This window comes from Saccopteryx leptura, chromosome 1 (assembly GCF_036850995.1).
Source record: "Saccopteryx leptura isolate mSacLep1 chromosome 1, mSacLep1_pri_phased_curated, whole genome shotgun sequence".
In the NCBI taxonomy this organism is placed as follows: domain Eukaryota; kingdom Metazoa; phylum Chordata; class Mammalia; order Chiroptera; family Emballonuridae; genus Saccopteryx; species Saccopteryx leptura.
Window position 1 is genome coordinate 108,400,266 of NC_089503.1, and position 22,375 is coordinate 108,422,640.

Here is a 22,375-nt window from a genome sequence, read left to right on the forward strand (position 1 = left end):
GGAGAGGGAGAGACAGAGAGAGAGAAGTGGGGGAGGAGCTGAAAGCATCAACTCCCATATGTGCCTTGACCAAACCCATTGTTTTTATCAGTATCAGTTTTCTTCATGAGAACCAGGATTCTCTGTATGGCAAAGTGAAAATAACAGCTTTAAGATAGAAGATGGAACAAACGTGTAGTTCTAATTTTTTAAGTTAATAAATTTTTATTTAAGGAATTTCACATGCTGTGAGTCCTTTACTACAGTTCCTCCAGAGTTTGAGTCTTAATCCCTTTTTTGCTCAACCCAGTTATCATGTCAGTCACTCAGTCCTATGTAATAGTAGTAGAGATGATCATGTGATCACAAACTATCTGGTCACTATTAACGTACAATTAGCGAGACAAACTCCAGAGGTCTAAGACAGCTATTATAAAATCTCACTGATTATCAGTGGCTATTGCAAAATCACTTAAAGCCTGTGTTATGGAAATAAGGGTTAATAAAATGTTCCCAATAGGCTGAATTGCTAGCAATGTAGCAGAAAGAAAACCCAGTGGGAAAATGTTTTATGGTTAAACTTGTAGTTCTTAAACTGAATAGGAAGTATTAATGTAAACTTCTGAGGTATTTTTCCTTTTTTATTGCAGTACAATATATGATATGTGACATAAAACTTACCATTTTAACCATCTTGTAGTGTACAGTTCACTGCCACTTTCTGTGGTTGTGCTGTGTCTGCATTGTAAGGGCATTGTCATTATATACTGTATTCTCTCACCTCCTTTCAAAAAAAAATTTCCATTGATTTGAGAGAGATGAAAATAGGAAGGGAAAGGGAGAAAGAGAACCATCAACTAGTTGTTCCACTTAGTTGTTCCATTTATAGTAGTTGTGCAACTCGTACGTGCCCTGACCTGGGATTGAACCTGCGACCTCAGTGCTCCGGGATGATGCTCTATCCATGGAGCCACCCTTGCAGATTCTGGTACCAAATTCATCTTTTTGGTAACTTGTCCCACGCACTTGTATTTAGGGGTTTGAGGGTACTTTCGCACCAAGTTTTGTTGTAGATGGTTATTAGGGTTTTTCTATACTACTTGCTCTCCGAGTATGTGCATGGTGTTAGCAGTAGGGTGATGGGAATGGGTGGGATATGAGATTAGAAAGCTATGCCACTGTTCTTCTGTCTTTCCTGGGTCTGCTGGGAGAGTCCCCATAGTTTGTATGTAGTTTGGTTAAATGACGAGTCTGTGGCTTTATAGTTCCTGAATTGACTGACCATCCTATTCACTTGATGAAAACAACGTATTTGGCTTTTTAGATGGCTGTTTTCCTTTCTTGCCTTTAAATCTATGACCACTCTGGAATTTTACTTTGTTGGCAGGGATTTTTTTTTTTTTTTTTCTGAAGCTGAAAACGGGGAGAGACAGTCAGACAGACTCCCGCATGCGCCCGACCGGGATCCACCTGGCATGCCCACCAGGGGCGATGCTCTGCCCCTCTGGGACGTTGCTCCGCTGCAACCAGAGCCACTCTAGCACCTGGGGCAGAGGCCAAGGAGCCATCCCCAGCGCCCGGGCCATCTTTGCTCCAATGGAGCCTTGGCTGCGGGAGGGGAAGAGAGAGACAGAGAGGAAGGGGGGGGGGTGGAGAAGCAAATGGGCGCTTCTCCTATGTGCCCTGGCTGGAAATCGAACCCGGGTCCCCTGCACGCCAGGCCGACGCTCTTACCGCTGAGCCAACCGGCCAGGGCGGCAGGGATTTATTTTGTTGCAAGGGATCCAGCTTCCCTCTCCTCAGCCTCACCTGAGGAATGGGAATGGCTGCGGTTCTAGGTGCTGCCCGCCATGTGTGGGGCCCGCCTTTGGGAACTCCCTCTCCACGGTAGGACTCTCGCGGCCTTCTTCAGAACTCTCTCCTGCCGCCTTTGCTCTCTCTCACCCAGAGGGAATCACATCTTGGATTTTATTGTACAGGACCTATAGTCTTTGATAGTTATATAATTGGTTTGCAGCAATTTCTACACCATATTAAAACTCTGGTTGCCTTCTTTGTCTCAGTGGGTTTTCGGTGAGTTGTGCACGCCCTTCCCCAGGAAACACTCTACCCAGGTAGCACCAGTCTTACTTTTGGGGTATATATGGAAATTCTGTGATAGTGAGTGGGTCCAAATTATGACAAGATAGCATTCATAGATCTCTAAGCGAAAATGTGTGAAGAGCTGGGGATAATGCAGCCAGTTGGTGGAGGGAAGTGGGTCCTGCAGAAATGGACCCACAAACAGCAAGGTGCCCTGTGCTATAGGCACTTAATGAGGGCCTGTGCATCCAGAGTCCCTCCCGTCCCTGAGGCCCAGGCACATGCTGGGCTCTACTCTTGGATTTCTGTGAGATTCCATCTTGCCTTCTTCCTGGGGCTACTCCAGGTTGGTGTCTGCATCTTAAAACCAAAAGAATCTAAATCAAGTAGATGCTTTTTATTTCTCTCTGAAGCAGAATCCCAGATCCATCCACACATTGCAGGAGGTGGTGAGTGGGTTTCAGTTTTGAGAAGAATGAAGTATGTGGTCACTGTGAAGGAGAGAAGAAAAACTGACAAGTAAACATGTGCCAGGTACACTGAGAGTCCAGTTAAAGCTGGAAGCCGTGAACTTGGAGCAGCAGCATTCGGTGGTTGTGGGGTTGGTTCTCTCTAGAGACTGGCGTGTAGGAACCAAGAAGCTGGCTAGTTGGAAGGATCCCGGATGTAGCTGGGCGGGGATTGTGCTCACCGAGGGGTCTAGTCTGAGTAGAGATGGGAATGCAGGGCAGGGGTTCTGATGAGAAAAACTGAGTTGTCGGGGATGGAGGGCTTGTTGAAATGGACAAGAGGCAGTAGTGGGAATGAGACCCAGAAGGTCAGGAGGTGTGAAGGTGTGGGCTGTTTAATTTTAGGATTTCAGAAGTAGAACAGTTTTGAATTGTGTCAGATTCTGAGTGTGACTCTGGAAAAGACTGGCTAACTTAAGTTCTGCCTTTGGACCGTTCACCACATAAGTAGTTTAGGTAACTGTAAATATTTATTGTCTTGATATTTTAAAAGGTTATTCTGGAGATGCAGAACTAGAAAAACAAGTAGTAAGCAGAGTGTTTATTTTTAAAATTACTTAAAAAAGGTTTACATAGATGTAGGTTTACATAACTTGGCGACAACATTTAAAAATGTACAGGCTATTTCATATTATTGCACTTACTCTTTAATAATATAAGGCATTTTATTTTACATAAATAAAGGATTATGTATATCATACAACAGGTGTGGTGCCAATTAACCATAAAATTAAATGGGATGTGTATGGTAGAATAGAAATAAAACTCAACTGACTTCGACCTTCACGGATCTATCCTTGCAACTACGATTTATAATGTCATAACACGTATTTACCCTCATAGCTTATTGTGAATGACTGAAGAGTTAAAAAACCAAAACAATGGAAGTTTTAGGAGGACAATAATACCATTAGTGTTCACTTCAGGAAGTGTGGGGATTTATTAGACTAATTGGAAATACTAGTCATGCCTTGAACACTGGAGACAAATAAATAGCTATCTTAGGGTCAAAAACAGTTGATCTTTTGTTTCCTCCCTTACATTCCAGCTGTCAGCCAGGGAACCCTGCTGGCAAGATCTACTAGAAAGGCTGATGACTGGCACCGAGTTGAGGGAGCCAGCGGTCTGGTCTGCCCTGCGTCCTTCAGACATGCGTGAGGCAGGCAGTCTGGGAGGAGACCGTCCCACTGCTCTGGACATCCCTGTCTGTCCACAGAGGACTGTGCAGTTCTTAGTAGGCACAGCTGGAAGAGTAGAGGCAGAAAATAGTTTTCAGTGTTGCCTTCAGATAGTCTCATGTCAAGAAAACAAACCACAAAACTGACCCCAGAGACTTGAAAACAATCTAGCATGCACCTTGCACTGACTTTCTATAGTATCCTACCTGGAACTGTAGTGTAAAGTAGAAGTTAAATTAGGCCTGTCTAGCTAATTCCCGTACTATGTTTTCTTTTGTATTACCTGTTAAAAAATGAGAAAGCTGGGCTCACACCAACCAGATGCTTAACTCCCATCTGAGAGACCCCTCTGGGCCAACTCCACAGAGGTTTACTGGCATTAATCACTCATAAAAACGGTGTACAAAGGTGATGGCTCAAGTGCCTCCATGGAATCGGGGGAGTATAATGACCTGAGTTCTTTTCTTCAAGCCATAGACCCAAGCTATAGGTTAAAGCAGCACCAACAAAAGACCTTAGCGTCACTGTGCGCACAGGTGCGCAGCCTCACCTCCATTCCCGGACTCATCAGCGAGCACACGCCCCCCTCGAGGATATGGGTGGTAACTGCATAGTGCTGCTCCCTTACCTGGAAAGAGGGACTCGCGCCTGTTCTCCATTTCCCTCCTCCTCAACTACGTTTCAGGAGGGTTTGCAGTCGAGGGGAGAAGAGCCAATGTGACAAGGAACAGCACCTGCGAAGCTGGCGCTTTGAGAGGAGAGCAGTTGGGACCAGTCTCACAAGTGGCCTGAGTCACAGCTCTCTTATGCAAGGAAATGATTCTGGCAGAAGGAAGAATTTGCAAAAACAACAGCAAAATCTTCAGTCACCGCAGAGGTATGTCAACACCCGGGTCAGGAGAAGTGATCTGATGCTTAGGAATGGTACATTTTTTAAGCTTGTTGGAAAAGGGGCTGGGGCGGGGGGGGGGGGGGGAGTAAATAGAATGCCTATGTTTATAAATCCAAAAATACTAAAAAGATCATTTGATTTCTAAAAATTTAGTTTAAATGACTGGTTGTAGTGCATAAAATATAGAAATGGAAACCCAGTGACTAATATTTTTGCCTGCTCTTATGTTGGCCAGTTTTGAATTCAAGCACTCATGCAAGACAAGTTCCAAACCCAAGACAAGGTGCTTTCGGAGCTGGAACTTCTGCTCATTTAAGCAGCCAAGTGCATGGCTATTGAGTGCAGTTCCTCAGAACTGCATTTCTGTAACACAGCCTTACGACTTACACTTTCCGAGTATGACCCACCCTTCATGGTGATCAGGAACCCACTGAGTTGAACTTTGCATCATACATTGCACATTACACTCACTAAAAAATACCACTTTCTGGATTTTGCTTTTTCATTTTTGGATAATTCCTGAGCTCAGCCTAACCATTAGGTCATAATTGATTTTTTTTTTTTTAAGTCTCTCATTTTCATTTCAGGCCTACGGCTCCATCCGTTGAATGTGCCCAAAGCATTGTTATTTACTTACAAAATTACATAAAACTAGAGTCCATTTAGTTGCGACATTTGTGCTGCCCCCAGACTCCGTAGGCCCCCCAGCTGCTGGGTTAGGTATGCTGGGAGGACTAGTAGAAAGAAGCGAAGGTCTGGCTACATGTTTGAAGTGAAAGAGGGCATCATGCCACATCTTGTGTCCCCATCAGGAGAGCTAAAGGTAGGGGACAGGCACTGGCCCAGAACGAACCCTCCCGGTCCAGGGGGGAAGGCTTCCGGAGTTGAGCTTCGTTTGGCAGTAAAAACGTGGAGGTGGTTACAGTCCCTGCCTGCACCATGTGTCCTCTGCTGTTGCAGGACCCTGTCGTTCAAAGAAGTCATTCTGATTTGCTAAGGTACAAAGGGAACGGAGAAAAGGAGATGCTTCTTAAAAAAACGTGTCCCTGCTCAAGCTTGTTTCATGAAGCATTCCTGTGCTTCCTGATTACTAGCTGCACAGGGCCCTCGGGGACAGACTTCATAATATTCCAGGCATCGAAGTGCATGAGCCCAACCAGCGGCTTCCCGTTAATGGCGAGGATTTCATCTCCAGCTTCGATTGTTCCTGCCTGTTCCGCCGCCCCACCTGTGAGGGAAGATGGGAGCTGGGTACTGCTGTAGGACGCACAGCGAATTCCAGGTAAGCGAGCAACTTCAGTGAGGAAACCCCCTCCCGGCGCTGTTTCCAGTCTCAAGAGAAGGAGACACATGGAGCATGCACCCATAAAAAGAAATCTGCCTACATAAAACATTCAAATCTGTAACTCTTTTCCTCCCTCTGGAAAACACGAACAACTGAGGGGAAGATACTTCAAAAGAATACAAAAGAAAGTTAAACAAAGGAAGTCAGCAGCTAAAATCCAAATGGCCAACAAATGCAGGAAAACAGGTTTAACTTCTGCATATTAACAGATACTGGTTAATGCAGCCAACTTCTGAGAATCAGCGACTTTGGAGATTTAATTAATTACTTAAAAGCTTTAACATTTCCACACTACAGCTTTGTGTATGTTAACAGCAAGTGTAAGCCTTCTCTTTCCCTTTTGCACATGAATATTTAAATATCTAAAACAATCGTATTAGAAGAGACAGTGGGAGCACTGAGAGAAAAAGGCATGGACAGAAAAATGCCCAGATACGGAAATAATTTTCTCAGAAAACTGAGATGTAGCTATTCTAAGTTTCGAAAACTATTGTATTATTTGATATCAATATACCTATGATTATAGTTGATTTTAAAGATTGATAAAATAATAAAAACAGAGCTGGAAGAAAAATAAGTTCAAACCCAATCCACCCAAGGATACAGTTTATGTTCATGATATAGGCAGATACTGTCCTTAGTATAACATGCCCTAATTCTAATTTTTAATTGAACAATGCTAATATTTAGTATACTAACAATATCAGTATATATGCATATGTATAAGTATACATCATATTTAATATCATATAATACTGATACTGTTAGTGTAACTGTTGTTAACATAATTATCCAGCTCAGGAACCTGAAGAGACTTCTGGAACTGTTCAACATCACAAAATGAATGAGTGAAGGTCAGGAAGAGGCTGTACCTGCCAACCATTCAGTGATGCTTACTTTCTTGTACAAGTCTGGTATTTGCAATTTTCAGTGAGTATGATCTTGGCCGATGTTAAGTACCCCAGACTGGCCTTTCTGATGGCATTATTTAGCTGGTATTTCACATCAGTAAAAGCAAATGTTAATGAAGAACACGGAGACAGGAGCATGGAGTTAGAGATACAGAAGTTAGGGGCACACACTCTAAAGCCAGACTGCAGGGTTTACACCTGGTTCTGCCACTTAGCCTATGACGGCAGGTGCTTGTACGACTCTCCCCTTTTGTAAAATGGGGATAACAGTACCGCTGTGACAGAACTGTCATGTGGATGACATGGGTTAATACGCGTAAAACAACAGGGCCGACACACGCTGATCCTGCATGTCCTAGAGCATTACATACAATTTAGATTTTTTTTTAAACAAATTGATTTCCAGATGGAAGGCACTGAGAGAGAGCAGACAGGCACTAGGTTTTGTGGCATGTTACCTTTGTAGACTCTTTTAATGAACAGGGGCCCGTCCCCAGACATGGATGTTCTCCCCCCATCCAGGCTCAGGCCCAGCCCGGCCGAGGTCTTCAGGACTTCAACACACAGGGCATCGTGTGCAGCGATGCTTCTCCCTGCAGTCAAGATGGAAACGACAGGGACACTCACTCCCTCCTGCCTGCCACCCTCGAGTCCCATCTACGTTGAAGTGCTGGCAACACCTGAGACCAGCGTTAGGGCTGGTCTCCCAGTGTGGAGCACCCTCCCGGCTGCTGTGTTCTTCCAGTGCCTGCACCCTCTGCAAGCGTGGAGGCTGCCCTCAGGCCCACGCAGAACTCTCCAGAAGCCAGGCTCGCTGTGGCCCAGCCCCTGCAGTCGGCGCCTGTCTCGGTGAGGCTGAAGCCACGCCCGGGGAATCAGCCCGACTTCAGAAACAGAAGCAGGGCCGGTTCCAGCACGTATTTACTTAGTGGGCTTACTGTGGCGGGCGCACAGAAAATGGCGTTCTGAACCTCCTTTTGTAAACTCCCCTTGCTTGATTCAGGTCTCTGTCTTTAACAGAGTGGTCCCCTCATTTCCTTATGTTCTTTGGCTGTTTCCCAAGTCTGGAGCTTCTCTTCCAACCCCGGTGCCCCCATCACGAGAGTTTCTTGTTTTACTTACCAGCCGCTTCCGTCCTAACATGAGGATGGATGTGCGAAAGGGCTTCCTTAGGACATTTAGGGAAGCTGTCAAATAGTCTTTTAAAATCTTCAACAGTATTACTTTAACTACTGGGTCTTTTTCTAAATATGTAACTTATTTATTAACATTGCTTTTGCAAGAAGCATCCACAAACACTAGACTTCACATTTAATTTCTCTGACCCAGATGATAGTGGCCAGAGAGTCCACCGTGCCCGCTGCTCACAGCCTGCCCACTGGTGGGCTAGTCTCTTACCCACTCCAGGCTCCGGGGGGCTGGTTTTTTTGGACGAGCCCTTCCTGTTAGCTGTGGGTGGCTCCTGCCGGGTGGAGGGCATGGGCGGGTCGCCGCCTTTCTTGACGACCATGAGGACATCTCTGTGCAGCTGGGCCTGGTGCAGAACCTTCAGGACCTCCCCGTGGGCTAGGCCAGCCAGCGCGGTGCCGTTGACTGACAGGAGGACATCCCCTCGGTTCATAGTCCCTTCCTGAGAAGCTGCCCCCTGAGAAAATACCCTGTGGACCTGGGACAAGGAGAGGACAAAGCCAAGTGCATTGATGACCTCCAGTGAAATCAAAAGGGTAAGTGCAAACCTGCAGTAAAGGAACCTTCTAATGGCAAGTTTTCCAAATCATACAAACACTGGGTTTATCAGAGGCATACTCAGTGTGAGGGGTAGAATTACAAAAAATCAGGGCCAGCATCTGAATACATTTGTACTCAGCTTCTTGCTAGTTTCTAATGTGTGCCCAACACTCCGCGGGGCAGGAAGAGGGCAAAGAGCCACACAGGACCGGGCCTCGTCCAGGGAAGTGGGTCTCAGAGGCCTCGAGTGATACACACATTTAGGAGGTGGTTCTTAAGAAGTCATTTCATAAGCAAATGCAGGTTTGGCCCGTTAATTCTAATGGTTTTCTAAAAATAATATTTAGGTGACTTCGAGGCTATAGATAATTGTGTTTGTGTGTATTGGCATCTGATGAGTCACTCGGCCTGTACACATCAGTGATGTGTGAAAAGGCACATCTTTGTCAATGGAAGCCTTCTGTACTATTCCCAGTTCCCCACTGCCGGGCATGGAGGAGTGACCAGCGACAGCGAGGAGTGACCAGCGATAGCGTTGGAGCTCGCTGCCACGCGTCCCGCCCCGTCCGGTCCCGATGGGACTTGGAGACTGCTTCCCTGAGAGCGTCTTGGCGTGGTCACTTACCACAGTCGGTCTGGGCTCCATGTCTGCCCCTCCGGCCACACTGAATCCCAGACCCGAGCCTTCTTTTTTAGTCAAGACTATGAAGTAAACATCATCTTTATTCTAGGGAAAAGAAACGGGGGTACAAACTCTATGCGGTGTGCCAAGAGGAGCGAGTGCTGATCCACACCCTGCATTGCTGTTCGTCCCAGGGCGTTTGGGGGTTTCCAGGGCATTCCCAGAACCCTGGACGCAGAGGGGCCCCGGCCAGCCGGGCCGCCGCACTCCCCCCGGGCGCTGCCGTGCAGGGTGCTGGGGTCCCTCCTAGAGCTCGAGAACTGTGGGAAGGAGGGCACAAACCAGGGCAGGGGCAGGGGGGGACAATTTAGAAGCCAGTCCGGTCATTCTAGGCACCAATCAGACTGTGTTTTCCCAAATTTGACCATGAAGGGAATTCTTTATTCTACAGTTATATCTACAGCTCAGCAACCTGCACAGCAGTGGAGGGAGACACCTCAGGGAGCCGGTGGGGGCCCCTGGGGCCACATGCTCCAGTCGCCCCCCCCAGCTTGCTGGGTGCCAGGTGCAGTCAGTGAGCTAGTTAAGTACTCATAAAACACAAAGTATATTTGAAAACCTGAAGTGTGTTGCTATATTTAAGTACATCAAAACTGTCAACTCCCATGTTGAACATTTAGTTATCTAAGTTTAAGTTATAGAAGGCCGCCCTTTGTTTCAAGCATCAGTCGAGAAAGGGTGATAATAAACAATCTGAAAATGAAAAATGAGCTGGGTTTAATTACACTGATTTTTCACTTCGTCCACCCATACACCAGAGATGACTCAGCATTGCTACGCTTCCCAGGAAGTGGGTGATGATTCATCATCAGTTCAAGGTGTTCTCAAACACAGCAGCAGGAAAAGAGTCTAATAATAACCTTTAAGGGTTGCCTTGGCGAGAAAAAGTAAAAATGTGGAAAGAGAAAACCACCTCTTACCTGTGCTGGGGAAGTGACCCAGTATTTTTGAAAGTGTTTGGTTCTAATAGTGAGTCCTGACAGCTAATCTTAGCATTTTACGTTTCTCTACAGTTCATTCAAACCACATGCTGACAACAGATTGTCCTGCAGGACCTGGGTGGTGGGTGGGGGGGATTCTGACTCTCTGGGCAAGTTCGACTCAGTGGAGTGAGGAATGATGACTAGGCTTTCTCAGCAAAGACGGGGACATGTGTTCTGTGCAGTTTCTCAGAGGCAACGTTTGAGGCTAAAATGGGAATACTTCTACTGAAATGCATTATTGGAGCAAAGAGACAGAAAAATTTTAAACAGGACTCGCCTGCATCCCAGGATGAGCTATCACCAAAATTTTACTTTATTCAAAATAGTACCCCCCCCCCCTTGTGTTGAGGACACAAGTGTGCAGGCAGCTGATCGAGTGCCAGGCCAGACTTTGCATCTGGAGTAAAGGTGGCCTTTGGCGGAGCGTGATCCCACTGCACCGCCTTGACCGGAGAGCCCGAGCAAGACTTCTCACGTGCAGAGTGCTTACCTGCTGCAGCAAGCCGAGGGAGGATGGGAGAGGATGGAATAGTCCCTTTTACTGAAAGGGAACGGTGCTGGACCTCACATGGTGTTTCCTGACAGCAATAGACCCGACCCAGTGGGCGCAGAACCGGGAGGAAGCTGAGGGTGCTGGTCTCTAACCCACTCACCTCCACGCCCTCCCGCTCACTCCCATGAGATGCCAACATCACAGCCCTTCTGATACTAGAATTTCTGGGTCAGTGTTCTCAGATGACACCAGTGACCCAGGGACATTACCACTCAAGGAAAATTGCTCATATCTCTTTTTTTCTCTAAAAAGAAAATTTTCATTTCTTAGGGTTCAAATCTCTATGAATAGTCCTGGGACATTAATGTTGCACTTCAGAGAAGTATTCTAGCTAGCAACCCATGGTTTCTTTTGTTACTGTATTGTCACATCCAATTTATTAGAAGATTTGATTTGTAACAACTCAGCTTCTCTGGCGCCCCAGACTTCAGAAGCTCACACCTGAGCCAGGGCAGGGCTACACAGATGTTAACTCATTTCCCCAGCAGATGGCGCCCTTGACAGGTAGTTTCTGTCCACCTAGGTGGACAGAGGTACCTTGTGATCATTCCCCAGCCGTTCCAAGATGCCTAGTTCTGTTTTGAGGTTCTGCAGACAAACCCTAAATGTGGGGTGGCATTGGGGAGATCAGTAACTAGTTGCACTGGGGAATGGAAACAGCAGCACGCCAATCTGGCACCTAAAACATGCAAGACTAGGCCTAGCTTCTAAAGCAGTCTGCAAGCAAGTGAGATGGAAGACTGAGCCGTGGGCTCACAAGTGACCCGGGATCTCCGAGCGCGTGGACACACCCGGGCACTGACCTGGCAGCAGCTCCGCCTCCCTGTGTTTCCCATGTGTCACTCACCTCTGATTGTGCTTCCGCTTCCTGCATGAGAGTTAGGACGGTGGAGTTCGACCTCACCGACAACAAAACAGACTGTAATCTTTGCTGGTCCCCCGCTGAGACGAGAAGTTGATTCAAACTAAATAATAATACAAATATATTAGAAGAACATGAAAGAAAAAAGCAGTTTCTCCATTGTGTAAGGATGCATTTAAAACGAAACCCTTCCACCTATACTGTTGGTATTTCTAGTGGGAATTACTATGGAGTCAGGGATTCCTCCAAGATGCTAGGGGACCAGTGTGGGAATTTCACACAATTTGACATTAAAAAATATGTAGTATACTGGTACAAGTACAATGTTTTAAAACGTTAGAAATTTCCTGTTTAACTCAGTCACATTCAGAGGCTGGATTCTTCCCTGGGGTGCAGCCTCCCTGGCTACGCCTCCTTCGGGGTTTGTCTAAGTGCCAAGCGCCAAGCCCGAAGGAAGCTCTCCTCAGCGGCCCCTTGGCAAACTTTCCCTGCAGGCTTTTCATTGTTCCAGTAATGGCAGGAAAAACAAAGGGGGTAAAAGTGATGTGGTTGCTGGTCTGGATGCAGGAGCAGGAAAAGGACATTTGTGGAATTGACTCTGATGTCTGAATAAAGTCGACTTAATTGTGTTCTATTGTGAGCTTTTTTTGATCAGTGGACGGTGGTTATATAAGATGCTAACATCAGGAAGAGCTGGGTGAGGGGTATGTGGAAACTCTGCGTTATCTTCGCAATTTCTATAAAACTAAAACTAGTGAATAAAATAAAAGGCTATTTAGATAAAAGGGGGAGGGGCAGGTACTTACTTAACTGACCAGCTTTTTCTGGAAGACAGATCCTGGTTGGTTTCATTCACATCACTGGCTGAACTGGGTGCCCCAGGCTCACCGGCTTTAGGCCTGCTTCCTCCTGGACAGGCCCTGTCCCCCACCTTCTCAGGACACAAATGGGCAGTGGATCCATTGAGGCCTCCGGCAGGGGAGCCCAGCGACCTCCTGGGGACGATTTCCAGCTCGGTTTTGAAGAGCACGGCCGTGGGCCCCGCCGAGAAGTCCTCGCTGCAGAGCTTGTCGAGGTCGGGCATACTCAGGGCTCTTAGCTCCTGCAGCTTAGAGCGCGACAGAGGCGAGGGCTGCGTGTGGCGCACGGAGGACTTGTTCCTCTTGCTGGGAGAGGCCGGGGTCACGGTTGGGGTGGGGATTCCGGAAGGACCGAGTGATTTCTTTGGGTCCGAATCAGGGCCCGTGTTCCCGGCCTCCACCAGATTCTGCCGGGAGACTGTCAGCGCCACACTGGATGGGGACTTGGTTATCTGGGGGGTGAGGGTGCTGGCTTCGCTTTGGCTTTCGCTGCAGGAACTCAGACTGCGTCTCAGGGACCTCGCTGTCGGTTCACTGGCGTGGCTGAGGCTCCCCGAAGCCACGCTGCCCGATGACCGTCTCCCAATGGGAGGCTTGGAGCTCACACATAGAAAAGTGGAAGCCCCAGACTTGGCCACGGGCCTATCAGAATTGGCCAGGTTCTCAAAGGACTTGATCCTCTGCTTCACAGAGAAAAATGAGGTAGATTCATGGGGCCAGTTCTGCTCAGAATAGTAATGTCTTCTGGTGACTCTGATTTTGTCCGAGACCAGGCAGCTCGTTTCCTGCACAGAAAGGACAGCGCCTTCGTCCGTTGTGGGAAGGGTCCTCGACGTGTCCAGCAGGGGCTTCACACTGTACACACCCTGTCCGTTAACCAGGCCGAGAGCACCACCTCTGGACGCCTTGGCCTCCAGGAGGCCGCCGCCTGTCGCAGGGATCTGGCTGTCCCGGTGAGAGCGGCCCGGGCTGTGCAGGGACGGCCCTTCCCGTCCAAAATGGCTTGAGAACTGGGCTGGCATGGAGTAGGTCCTGGTCGCTGGCCTTGGTGTGAAATAGGGACGGTCATCCAGCGCTGGGCCCACAGGTGTGCCACTCTTGGGCGTCCCAGGAGAGTCTGACATCTGGCTCAGCTTTCCCGGCGAGGAGCCTGCCTTTCTAGCAGGCAGCTGTGGGGAGGCGGCGGCGGCCAGCTTTGCCACGCTGGCGGACCGCTGTATCTCCCGCTCCACCTGGGAGGCGCGCTCCACCCCCAGGGGGGGTGGCTGATCTGGGGACGATTCCACTGACTGGTGACAGAGTCTGATTTCACTCTTCTCCTGACAGTTGCCCTGGGCCAAGAACCCTCCCTGTCTGTCACTTTGGGCTGACACGTCACCACATCCATTCTTTGGCATTCTTTCAGAAGAAATTTCAACTATTTTCAGCTGGTTGGTTCTTTCTGGGGGATCGCCAGCAATTGCTTTGTTTACTTTGTCGCCCATCACCCTGGGTTGGGCGGCTTTTGATGCCAAATCCGTTTGGTTGGCTGCGAGCTGCTGGCCCTGCCCGGGACGCGGAAGTTCCCCTCTGTCCATTGCTGTGGACATGCTGCTCTTGGACGCTGGGGGACCTGTCCCTGAGGCCACCTTGCTCTCTGGTCCACACTTAGGCAATCTGGGGGTGGCCAGGCAGCCCCTGTCGGGTTCGGAGTGGAGAGCCGTGAGGAGCCTCCCACCTGCACCTTGCTCAGGAAGAGCCCTGGGGGAGGTCAAGGGCGAAACGAGTGGTCTGATGCTCGTGTCTGACGCCGATGGCCGCAGGGCCCCAGGGACCGCAGGGGGCAGCTTGCGGTCCATCCCGCACTGGGGAGACTGGACAGTGGCTGTGGCATTTCTGTCGGGCTCTTCGCGGTCAGCTGCGTGGGACCGGTGGGAGGCCACCTTAGAAAGCGATTTGTGAGAGGCCTGGGGTGAGATGAGGGACTTCCTGGGGTCCGTTCCGGCCTTGGGCGCATGGGCAGTGGGGGCCTCGGGGCTGCCTTTGCTTCTACTTTTGATGCTCAGTCTCCTCAGCTTCGGGCCGGATTTGGGTTTCTGACAGTTACTTACAAGGTTTTCTGCTGGGCTCTTTTTAGGGAGGTCTTTGTTGTCAAGGTTCTGAGGGGGGCTGTTGGGCCCAGCAGCCCCCTTTTTGTGGCTTGTGCTTGACACCTGGCCTTTGGAGTCAGGACTTGGGGCTGGCATGGTGGACTGCTCCCTCTCAGTCTTGCTCTGCAAATGCATACCTGGGTTACTCTTATTGATTTCTTTAAACCAGGCCATGAGGGGCCTCCTGGACGTCCCTTTTGGTTTCTGCAGCTGGTCCTCCAGGTCTGGACGCTCAGAGATGTGCAGGTTTGCCAGGACAGGCCCCTCGTCCTCGGGGACACCCCCGCTAACGGATGACCGATGTTCAGTTGAGCTGACATTTGTTTCTTGTTTTTTCTTTGGGGTTTCACCATCCACCAGGTCACGTCCCAAACCGTTTACCATGTTAGGAGAGCCGAGGGTGACTGCCGTGCTGTGAACACGCCTGGCGACGTCAGGCGGCCGGTTTTCCGCAGGGGAGCCGGAGCCGGTAGCTTCCACAGTCTGTCCATCACACCGGGCCCTGTGGTTCTGGGTGACCCGTGGGTCCGCAGGAGGCTCCTGCGCCGCAGAGCTCGCAGCCAGGAGAGCGGGCGGCTGCGGGGGGTCGGGGGCAAACGCGCACGGGGCCCCCGACATGAGCGCTGCTTGGTGGCGCGGGCTGCCGCCAGCCTCGCGCAGAGCGCGGTGCTCCAGCGGCAGGACCCGGGCCCGGGCAGCGCAGGGCGCGCTCGGGGGCCCATGTGCTGAGCAGATTTCAATTTGCTCCTCCTCCGACTCCGTCGCCTCGTCCTTGCGGGGAGACCCACGGGGACGCGGAGGTGACCAGTTGTCGCTGGTGGGAGCTCGTGGGGCTTCAGCGAGCGACTCGGGGTCGGAGGAGGAGTCCTCGGCATCGCCGTACATGGATGAGAGGGAAGGCTCCGTGCTGTCGCCCAGGCCCGACAGGGACATACTGTCTTCGTGGAAATGGCTAAAATTTCTAGAGTAGTTGCTCAAAAAGTTTTTGTTCACAGTAAAATGTTTGTCAGGATGAATCGAATCCAAAACGGAAGGCTGGGCGGTCCACGCTGCGTGCGGGGGCGGGCCGGCTGCCCAGGCCCTCCCGGGGGCGGGGGCGGGGGTCCCAGGCACGGGGGTCTGGGCTCCCGGGGCGGGCTCCGCGCGGCGGCCGCTCCCTCCAGCTCCCGCTCCCGTCAGAGGCGGCCCCTGGGAACCGCCCGCGGCACTCAACTGGTCCCCCGTATCAGGAGACGGAAGTCTTCCTTCCGGAGCGTCCAGCTCCTTGATGAGCCTGTCGATGTCAGTCACAGGGCTCCCTGCGCCCTCCCCGGGGCAGCAGTGCCCCGAGACACCGCCACACACTGCTTTAACCTTGTCAGCGGGTGCGGTCCGGGAAGGGCTGGCCTTCGGGGCCCTCCCAGACCCAGAGTCCGACCCTTCGAGCAGAGCGGACTCCCGGGACTGGGCAGGCCCGAGGATTCCTGTCGCTTGCAGAGCTTTGCTGTGGTCACCTGGAACTCTCCGTCTCTCCTCCTGGCCCACGAGGAGGTCTGGCGACAGGACAGCAGTGGCTGGAGTTGCTCCCTGTGGCTCTGCTGCCCTGGGCGCGGCTGCTTGGGTTGTGCCAGAGTCCGGATGAGCCGCCGCAATCTTCCCTGGGCACGTGCTGTGGCCCCGGGCAAGGCTGGTGGGACATCTGTCCTCGGCCCTGGGGTCCCTGGGCGACACTGGCTCCCTGCGGTCCTCAGGCTGCCTCCCTTGTCTGGTGTCCACTGAGGTCTCACTGGGGTCGGGGTGAGTGACCCCCTTCTGCCCCGGGACAAGGCGTGGGGAGCCGTCCAGTCCTGTGTCCAGAAGGTAAACAAAAGGTGGGGTGGGAGGGGAGAGGGGAAAATGTGAGAAAATGGAAAAACTCAAGTAAAAGAGTAGAAAACTGCAGTCTCAGTCTTTTTTGTCTTTTTCACCAGGACATTCCATAACCTGGGTGTGGGCTTCCCGTACTGAAAATAAACAGCACCCTGCTGTGGTTGCTCTGGAATGAGGGGGCCACCGCAAGCCTGTGTCTGCGCCCTCAGGAGGGGCACGCCAGTGCGCCTTCCCTTGGGGCTCCCTGCACCATCCCTCCGAGACAGCAGAGCCACCGGGGCCAGGCTGTGGCTCGAGGTCACTCAGCTTTGTGGTGGTTCCCTCAGAGGCCGACGATGGGAAGGATGTCGACTCAGCCCCGGTACATCCTGGTAGGCCAGCAGCCCTACAGCCAATGCTGTAGGTGCGAGCCACATGGAGGTGCCATGCGGCTTCCTGATGAGGGCAGGCTGCAGGTGTGCTGACACCGGCACCACCAGTGCTCAGGGCAGCCTGCAGGCCTAGAGCATCCTGCTGGCCTCAGCAGGCCACTCGAATGTTTTCTGCTTGGTTTTATACTCGTCCTCGGTGCATCTCATCTCATATAAGCAGAGTATGAGACTCCAAAGGACGGGCGATCCTTTTTTGCCATCTCATGTCTCATTTCCTCTAACGTCCTCATCACCAAATGGGAAAGGAGTATTGACCGAATGACATGCATGCACAGGACGTGGCACTGGAGCTCTGCGTTTAGGCACACTGATCCAGTCGAGGTGTTAGATGCAGGCAGTGTTTAAATACCATTCGTCTGTGTAAGAGTGTTTTCCCACTTACAATTCTCCACATGTACAGATTTTTAGAGGAACTGCTGCCCTCATATCTAGCAGCATAATGAATGATAAGATAATCTTACCCATCTTGGGTTGCTGCCCCTGCTCTGGTCCAGCCTCGGGTAGGTTCTCAGTGAGGCGGCCAGCACCTGGGTGGGGCCCATGTCCAAGAGTCGGCTCTCCCGGAGATTCCTGGCACAAGGAAAACAGCAAGTCACTGTCAATACTCCTCAGGTTTTCTGCGTCCCAGGACATCGTCTGCAGAGGAGAGCTGGTTTGGGGAAAGCTCAAAAAGCCCTGGGCCAGGAGCCCTGAGGTCAGATTCAGGGTTTGAGGCCCACCAGGAATTGCATGGGCTCGTCACTCTCCCTAAGCCTTAGTTTTCTCAACTTTAAAATGTGAGTGATCAGGGAAATGCAAACCAAAATCATGAGATACCACCTCATGCCTGTTAGGATGACTATAATAAAAAAACAGAAATAACAAGTGTTGGTGAGAATGTGAAGGAATTAGAACCTCGTGCACTGCTGGTGGGAATGTAAATTGGTGCAGCCACTGTGAAATGTAGAGGTTCCTTGGAAAAACAAAACCAGAGCTAGCATATGACCCAGCAGTCCCGCTTCTGGGTATAAACCCAAAAATGGAAAGCAGGGTCTTTAAGAGATACTACTATGCCCATGTTCATAGAAGCATTATTCACAATGGCTGAAATATGGAAGCAACTCCAATGTCCATCAATAGATGAATGGATAAGAAAAATGTGGTGTATACATAAGATGGAATATTAGCCTTGAAAAGGAAGGAATTCTGATATATACTACAACAATGGATTAGCTTTTTTTTTTTCCCAGAGAGAAAGACAGAAGGGAGCGAGATAAGCATCAACTCATAGTTGCAGCACTTTAGTTGTTCATTGATTGCTTTCTCATACATGCCTTGACTGGGGGGCTCCAGATGAGCGAGTGACCCCTTGCTCAAGCCAGTGACATTGGGATCATGTCAATGACCCCACACTCAAACTGGTAATCCTGCACTGAAGGCGGAGACCTTGAGGTTTCAAACTGGGGACCTCAGTGCCCCAGGTGAATGCTCTATCCACTGCACCACCACTGGTCAGGCAACATGGAGCTTTGAGGACAATACGCTAAGTGAAATAAGCCAGTCACAAAAAAGACAAATTCTGTATGAGTCTGCTTACATGAGGTGCCTAGAGTAGTCAAAATCACAGAGACAGAAAGTAGAATGGCGGTGGCCAGAGGCTGGGTAGGGGTGACGGGGAGTTACTGTTCAAGGGGCAGAGTCTCCATTTTACAGGAAGTGTTCTGGAGATGGGTGGTGGTGACAGCTGCACAATATGATATTAATGTTGCTGACCCGTACACTTGAAAATGATTCAGATGCTAAACTATGTGTATCTGACTACAATTTTAAAAAATTGGGAAATAGGGATGAGAAGACTTGCCCTAACTCACAGGCACTGTAGAGAGTATAAAAAAATGTGAGTGACCAGGGAAAGGCAAATCAAAATCATAAGAAAATAAAAGATGATTAAATGAGGTAGCAGTTATAAAAACAACATGCATCAGACAAGAGGCCAAATGGACGGGAGGACTGTCAGTCAGCTCCTTGGTTTGGTGGTTAGGAAGAGAACCAGGCTAGGTGGACGAAATGGCCATTTAATATCTCAGAATTTCCTGTCAGCCAACTGTCAATTACTTTATCTTCCTTTCTTCTAATACTAACTGTAAAAAGAAAATTATATATTTTTTAAACAACCTTGCTAAAATAGTGAAATCAGATTTATTTGAAATTAATCCTCTGGGTCAGTGTTAGAGAGTGGCCCCAAGGTGGCAGCAGAGGACCGAGGGGGGCTGGACGAGGGCTGAGCTCCTGTCCAGAAATCACTCAGGAAACTGCCAGTTACCTGCTGAGGGAAATCCACACAGGCCTTAACTCTTACTCTCTCCTTGAGAAAGTGGAGGTATTCTGAAAAATTTTAAAACCAGTCAATTTGATCATTCTGGGTCATTCTGACATGGGTGTAACCAGGTAGTGATAAATAAATAGTATTAACTTGCATTTTATGTGGTGGCACTGTAAGTTTCTTTCACCTGCTATGGCTGGGGTATGCATAACTTTACAGTAATCACTGTAGAGAGTACAAAAAGATAAGGATCATTCAGAACCTTATCACTAGGAGACAGTCACTGTTACCTTATACCTGGTGGTCACCCTGGCTCTGTGGGTTGATCATAAAGCATCCCTACTTTATGGTCCAGGCAACTGTCTCAGAAAGGTTCAATAACTTCCTCAGGTCGTCTCCCTGCTAGTCAGTGGCGAAAATGAGCCCAGACCCAGGGTTTTCCGTCACCCGCCTGGCACTGCCCTCCATTATCAACCCCAGGTCCTGTGTCCAGGTAAGAGAGCAGTTACATCTCCTGGCTGAATGATCTGTGACTCAACACCTGGGCACATCCCCCTACCAGCCTGCTGACAGGCTCCCACGCAGTCAGTGTACTGACATGAATGACTTGTTATTCTCAAATTATTGTCTTCTGTTTCAGGCTGATGACCCTACCTCAGCTTTAAACCACTCCATATTCATTCGTATAATATCCACTTAGATCCCACGTGACTAAGAGAAAATCAGTTACCTTTTCCACAGTTCCACCTGGTTGAAAAGCTGTTGTGGTCACTTGGACTGAAGTGGCCTGGACGTTAGAATTTAGACCACATGGGTCATTAGCTCCATTAGTCAGGTTTGCTGTCTCCGAGCTGCTGGGTTTGGCCTTGGCCTCTGACCTCGTGTAGTGAGGGCTGATCCTGGCCACTGGTCTGTGCCTGGACCCCAGGCTTTCGTTCTTCTGCTGGGGGGAACTGGAGCTGTCCACGCTCACCAGACTCTGGGTACCAGCTCTGCATTCCAATTTGGGTGAACTCCTGGATCCTGACAGCTCCTTCTTCCCCGGGCAGCCAGAGCCACCCGTGGGGTTGGCCGCATGGGAAGGAGTGTCCGCCAGGCCCACTGGGACACTGTCCTCTAAGTTCACTGAGCTGCCAAGGAGAGGCACTGAGGAGGCCTTGCTGACCAGTATTTTCTGGGGCCGTTCCTCTTGGTTGTTGATACCCCTGATCTTGGAAGAGGTCGTCAAGACATGCCTAGAGTCGTCCTCAGTCAGAGGCCTGCCGGCACCTGGGAGGGTCCCCGGGAGGGAAATGCAGTCCCCTTCACCATCGAACTCTTCCTCATCACTGGCGTCATTGGCGTCGTAGCAGCCGACCTTCCTCTGGCGCAGGAGGGGATTTCGGAGAACCCGCGGGCTCCCGGGGAGACTGGCTTGTCTGGCGACTGTCACCTGCTTGTGGAAGAGCCCGGCGCCCCGCTGGCTTCCCAGAGACACAAGGCTGTTGGCCCTGGCTTTTCCTGGTTCCTTGTGAGCTGCTGGGAAAAGAAAAGTCAAATGAAATAGTTTCCCACCGGGCCTCACCTTATAATTTAGCCCCTGAGCGTTTCCACATTCACAGTTCTCTGGCGCTCTGGCCACTGGGGACCAGGTTTAATTGACACGGCTTCTTGAGGTCCACGCAGTGGACAGCCAGCTTCCCCTCATGGCCTCCCTGTCAGTGTTTTATTTATTTATTGTATCTGAACTTCTGGATTGTTTAACTTAAAGCTGGGTGCTGCCTAGAAACAGAAATGGACAATTTGTCACCATCCAGAAATGTTTATTGCATTGCCAGGGTTCAACCCAGATGCCGCTGCTGAGAATTCCTCTGTAGGAGGATGTCTGGGGACTAACAAGTGCTCCATGCCTGGGCCATCTCACCCCGAGGTCCTTCCTTCATTGGCAAAAAGGCAGGCTTGACTGAAGAGTGTGTCAGCTCTAGAAGAGTGTAATCGATAAGTAAATTCCACCCAGGGCAGGGAGGAAAGGCCGGGGCGCTCTGCACACTCTCCACACCTCGCTGTGACGACAGTGAGGGACTGCACCTGCTCCCACCCTGAGATGCTCCCATCAGACCAGAGGGAGCTCATCAGCTGCTCCAAATGAGAGGCAGGGGGACATCGCCTGCCTCTCCTAAGACAGGCCATTTTCTTGCTCACACTAGATAGAAAATCAAAAAGGAAACCACACCAGCAGAAGTCTGAGAACTCAGTACAGTTCACATCAGACCTTTTCTCCTATCATATTTACAAGATAATCAATGAGATTTCAACGTCTCTCCCTTACCAGTTCTGAATCTTCCGCTCACTGCTTTCTAAAAAGAATTAAGATAGGGTCTAACGAGGTCAGGGTCCTGGTACCACAATTCCCTTAAAACATGGGCCATCAGGTTGCCAGTCCTGAGCTGACGCCATCAATTTGAACACTCCGCTGAGTACATGGCGCCTGGTTCAGGCACCCTCATCAGTCAGCATAGAACGAGCGCCCAGTCCATTTACCGCAGAACCGAGCAGCCAGTCATTCACAGTGGGCTGCATTTCCCAAGAATAAACTGAATCAATTCAGGGTAGAAAGACGGCTTCTACCCAACCAGAGGCCTGGGTTCCATTTCTCTGTTCACATGACGGCACCGTGGCCAGTAGACCAGCGTGGCCAGAGTGGGAAGACAGCTGTGGCTTACAGGAGGTGCTGGGCGGCAGGCTGCCATCCTCGGAGGTGCTGCAGCCACTCCCCGTGTGGTCCTCGTCCTCGGAGCCAGCCACCACGAAGTCCGACAGGGGGCCCGGGACGTCCTGGGAGAAGTACTGGGAGAGGTCGGATTCAGAGATCAGGGAGTCCTGTTGCAAAAGACAGTGTTGGATGGCTCAGGGGCGCACCAGAAGCAGATTACGTATTTCCAACAGTAATCACTTCCTATCTTTCCAAGAACACTTTGTTCTAATCCATGGTCATTGGAAACAGCTGTGACAGTAACGCCCACTTCCACTTACTTCAGGATGGCTCAATTAAACATTTAATGAATCAAAAGCAGGTGGTTGCTGCCAGACAACATTTTTTTAAAAGAAAAAACATATATATA

At 50.1% G+C, this 22,375-nt stretch overlaps 1 protein-coding gene and 1 non-coding gene across 9 annotated transcripts in view; both read right to left on the reverse strand.

Moving 5' to 3' along the window:
• Positions 1-484: 484 nt before the first annotated feature.
• Positions 485-601, reverse strand: LOC136389872 (small nucleolar RNA SNORA32). The gene has a single exon (XR_010748432.1). It is a non-coding gene; the product is annotated as a small nucleolar RNA SNORA32 (small nucleolar RNA).
• Positions 602-3,108: 2,507 nt separating this feature from the next.
• The window catches only part of PDZD2 (PDZ domain containing 2), a 342,143-nt gene continuing 322,876 nt past the window's right edge, over positions 3,109-22,375 (reverse strand). For 7 of the 8 annotated variants that reach the window (XM_066373870.1, XM_066373861.1, XM_066373842.1 and 4 more), the window contains 9 exons: positions 21,977-22,133; positions 20,005-20,792; positions 17,434-17,542; positions 12,511-16,519; positions 11,690-11,807; positions 9,250-9,351; positions 8,295-8,562; positions 7,355-7,489; positions 3,109-5,868 (listed from right to left, as the gene is read on the reverse strand). In XM_066373870.1, coding sequence (XP_066229967.1) covers positions 5,702-5,868; positions 7,355-7,489; positions 8,295-8,562; positions 9,250-9,351; positions 11,690-11,807; positions 12,511-16,519; positions 17,434-17,542; positions 20,005-20,792; positions 21,977-22,133 — 5,853 coding nt within the window. In that variant the 3' untranslated portion in view covers positions 3,109-5,701. The remainder of the gene's footprint in view (positions 5,869-7,354; positions 7,490-8,294; positions 8,563-9,249; positions 9,352-11,689; positions 11,808-12,510; positions 16,520-17,433; positions 17,543-20,004; positions 20,793-21,976; positions 22,134-22,375) is intronic. The other variant, XM_066373853.1, reaches the window with a different exon arrangement.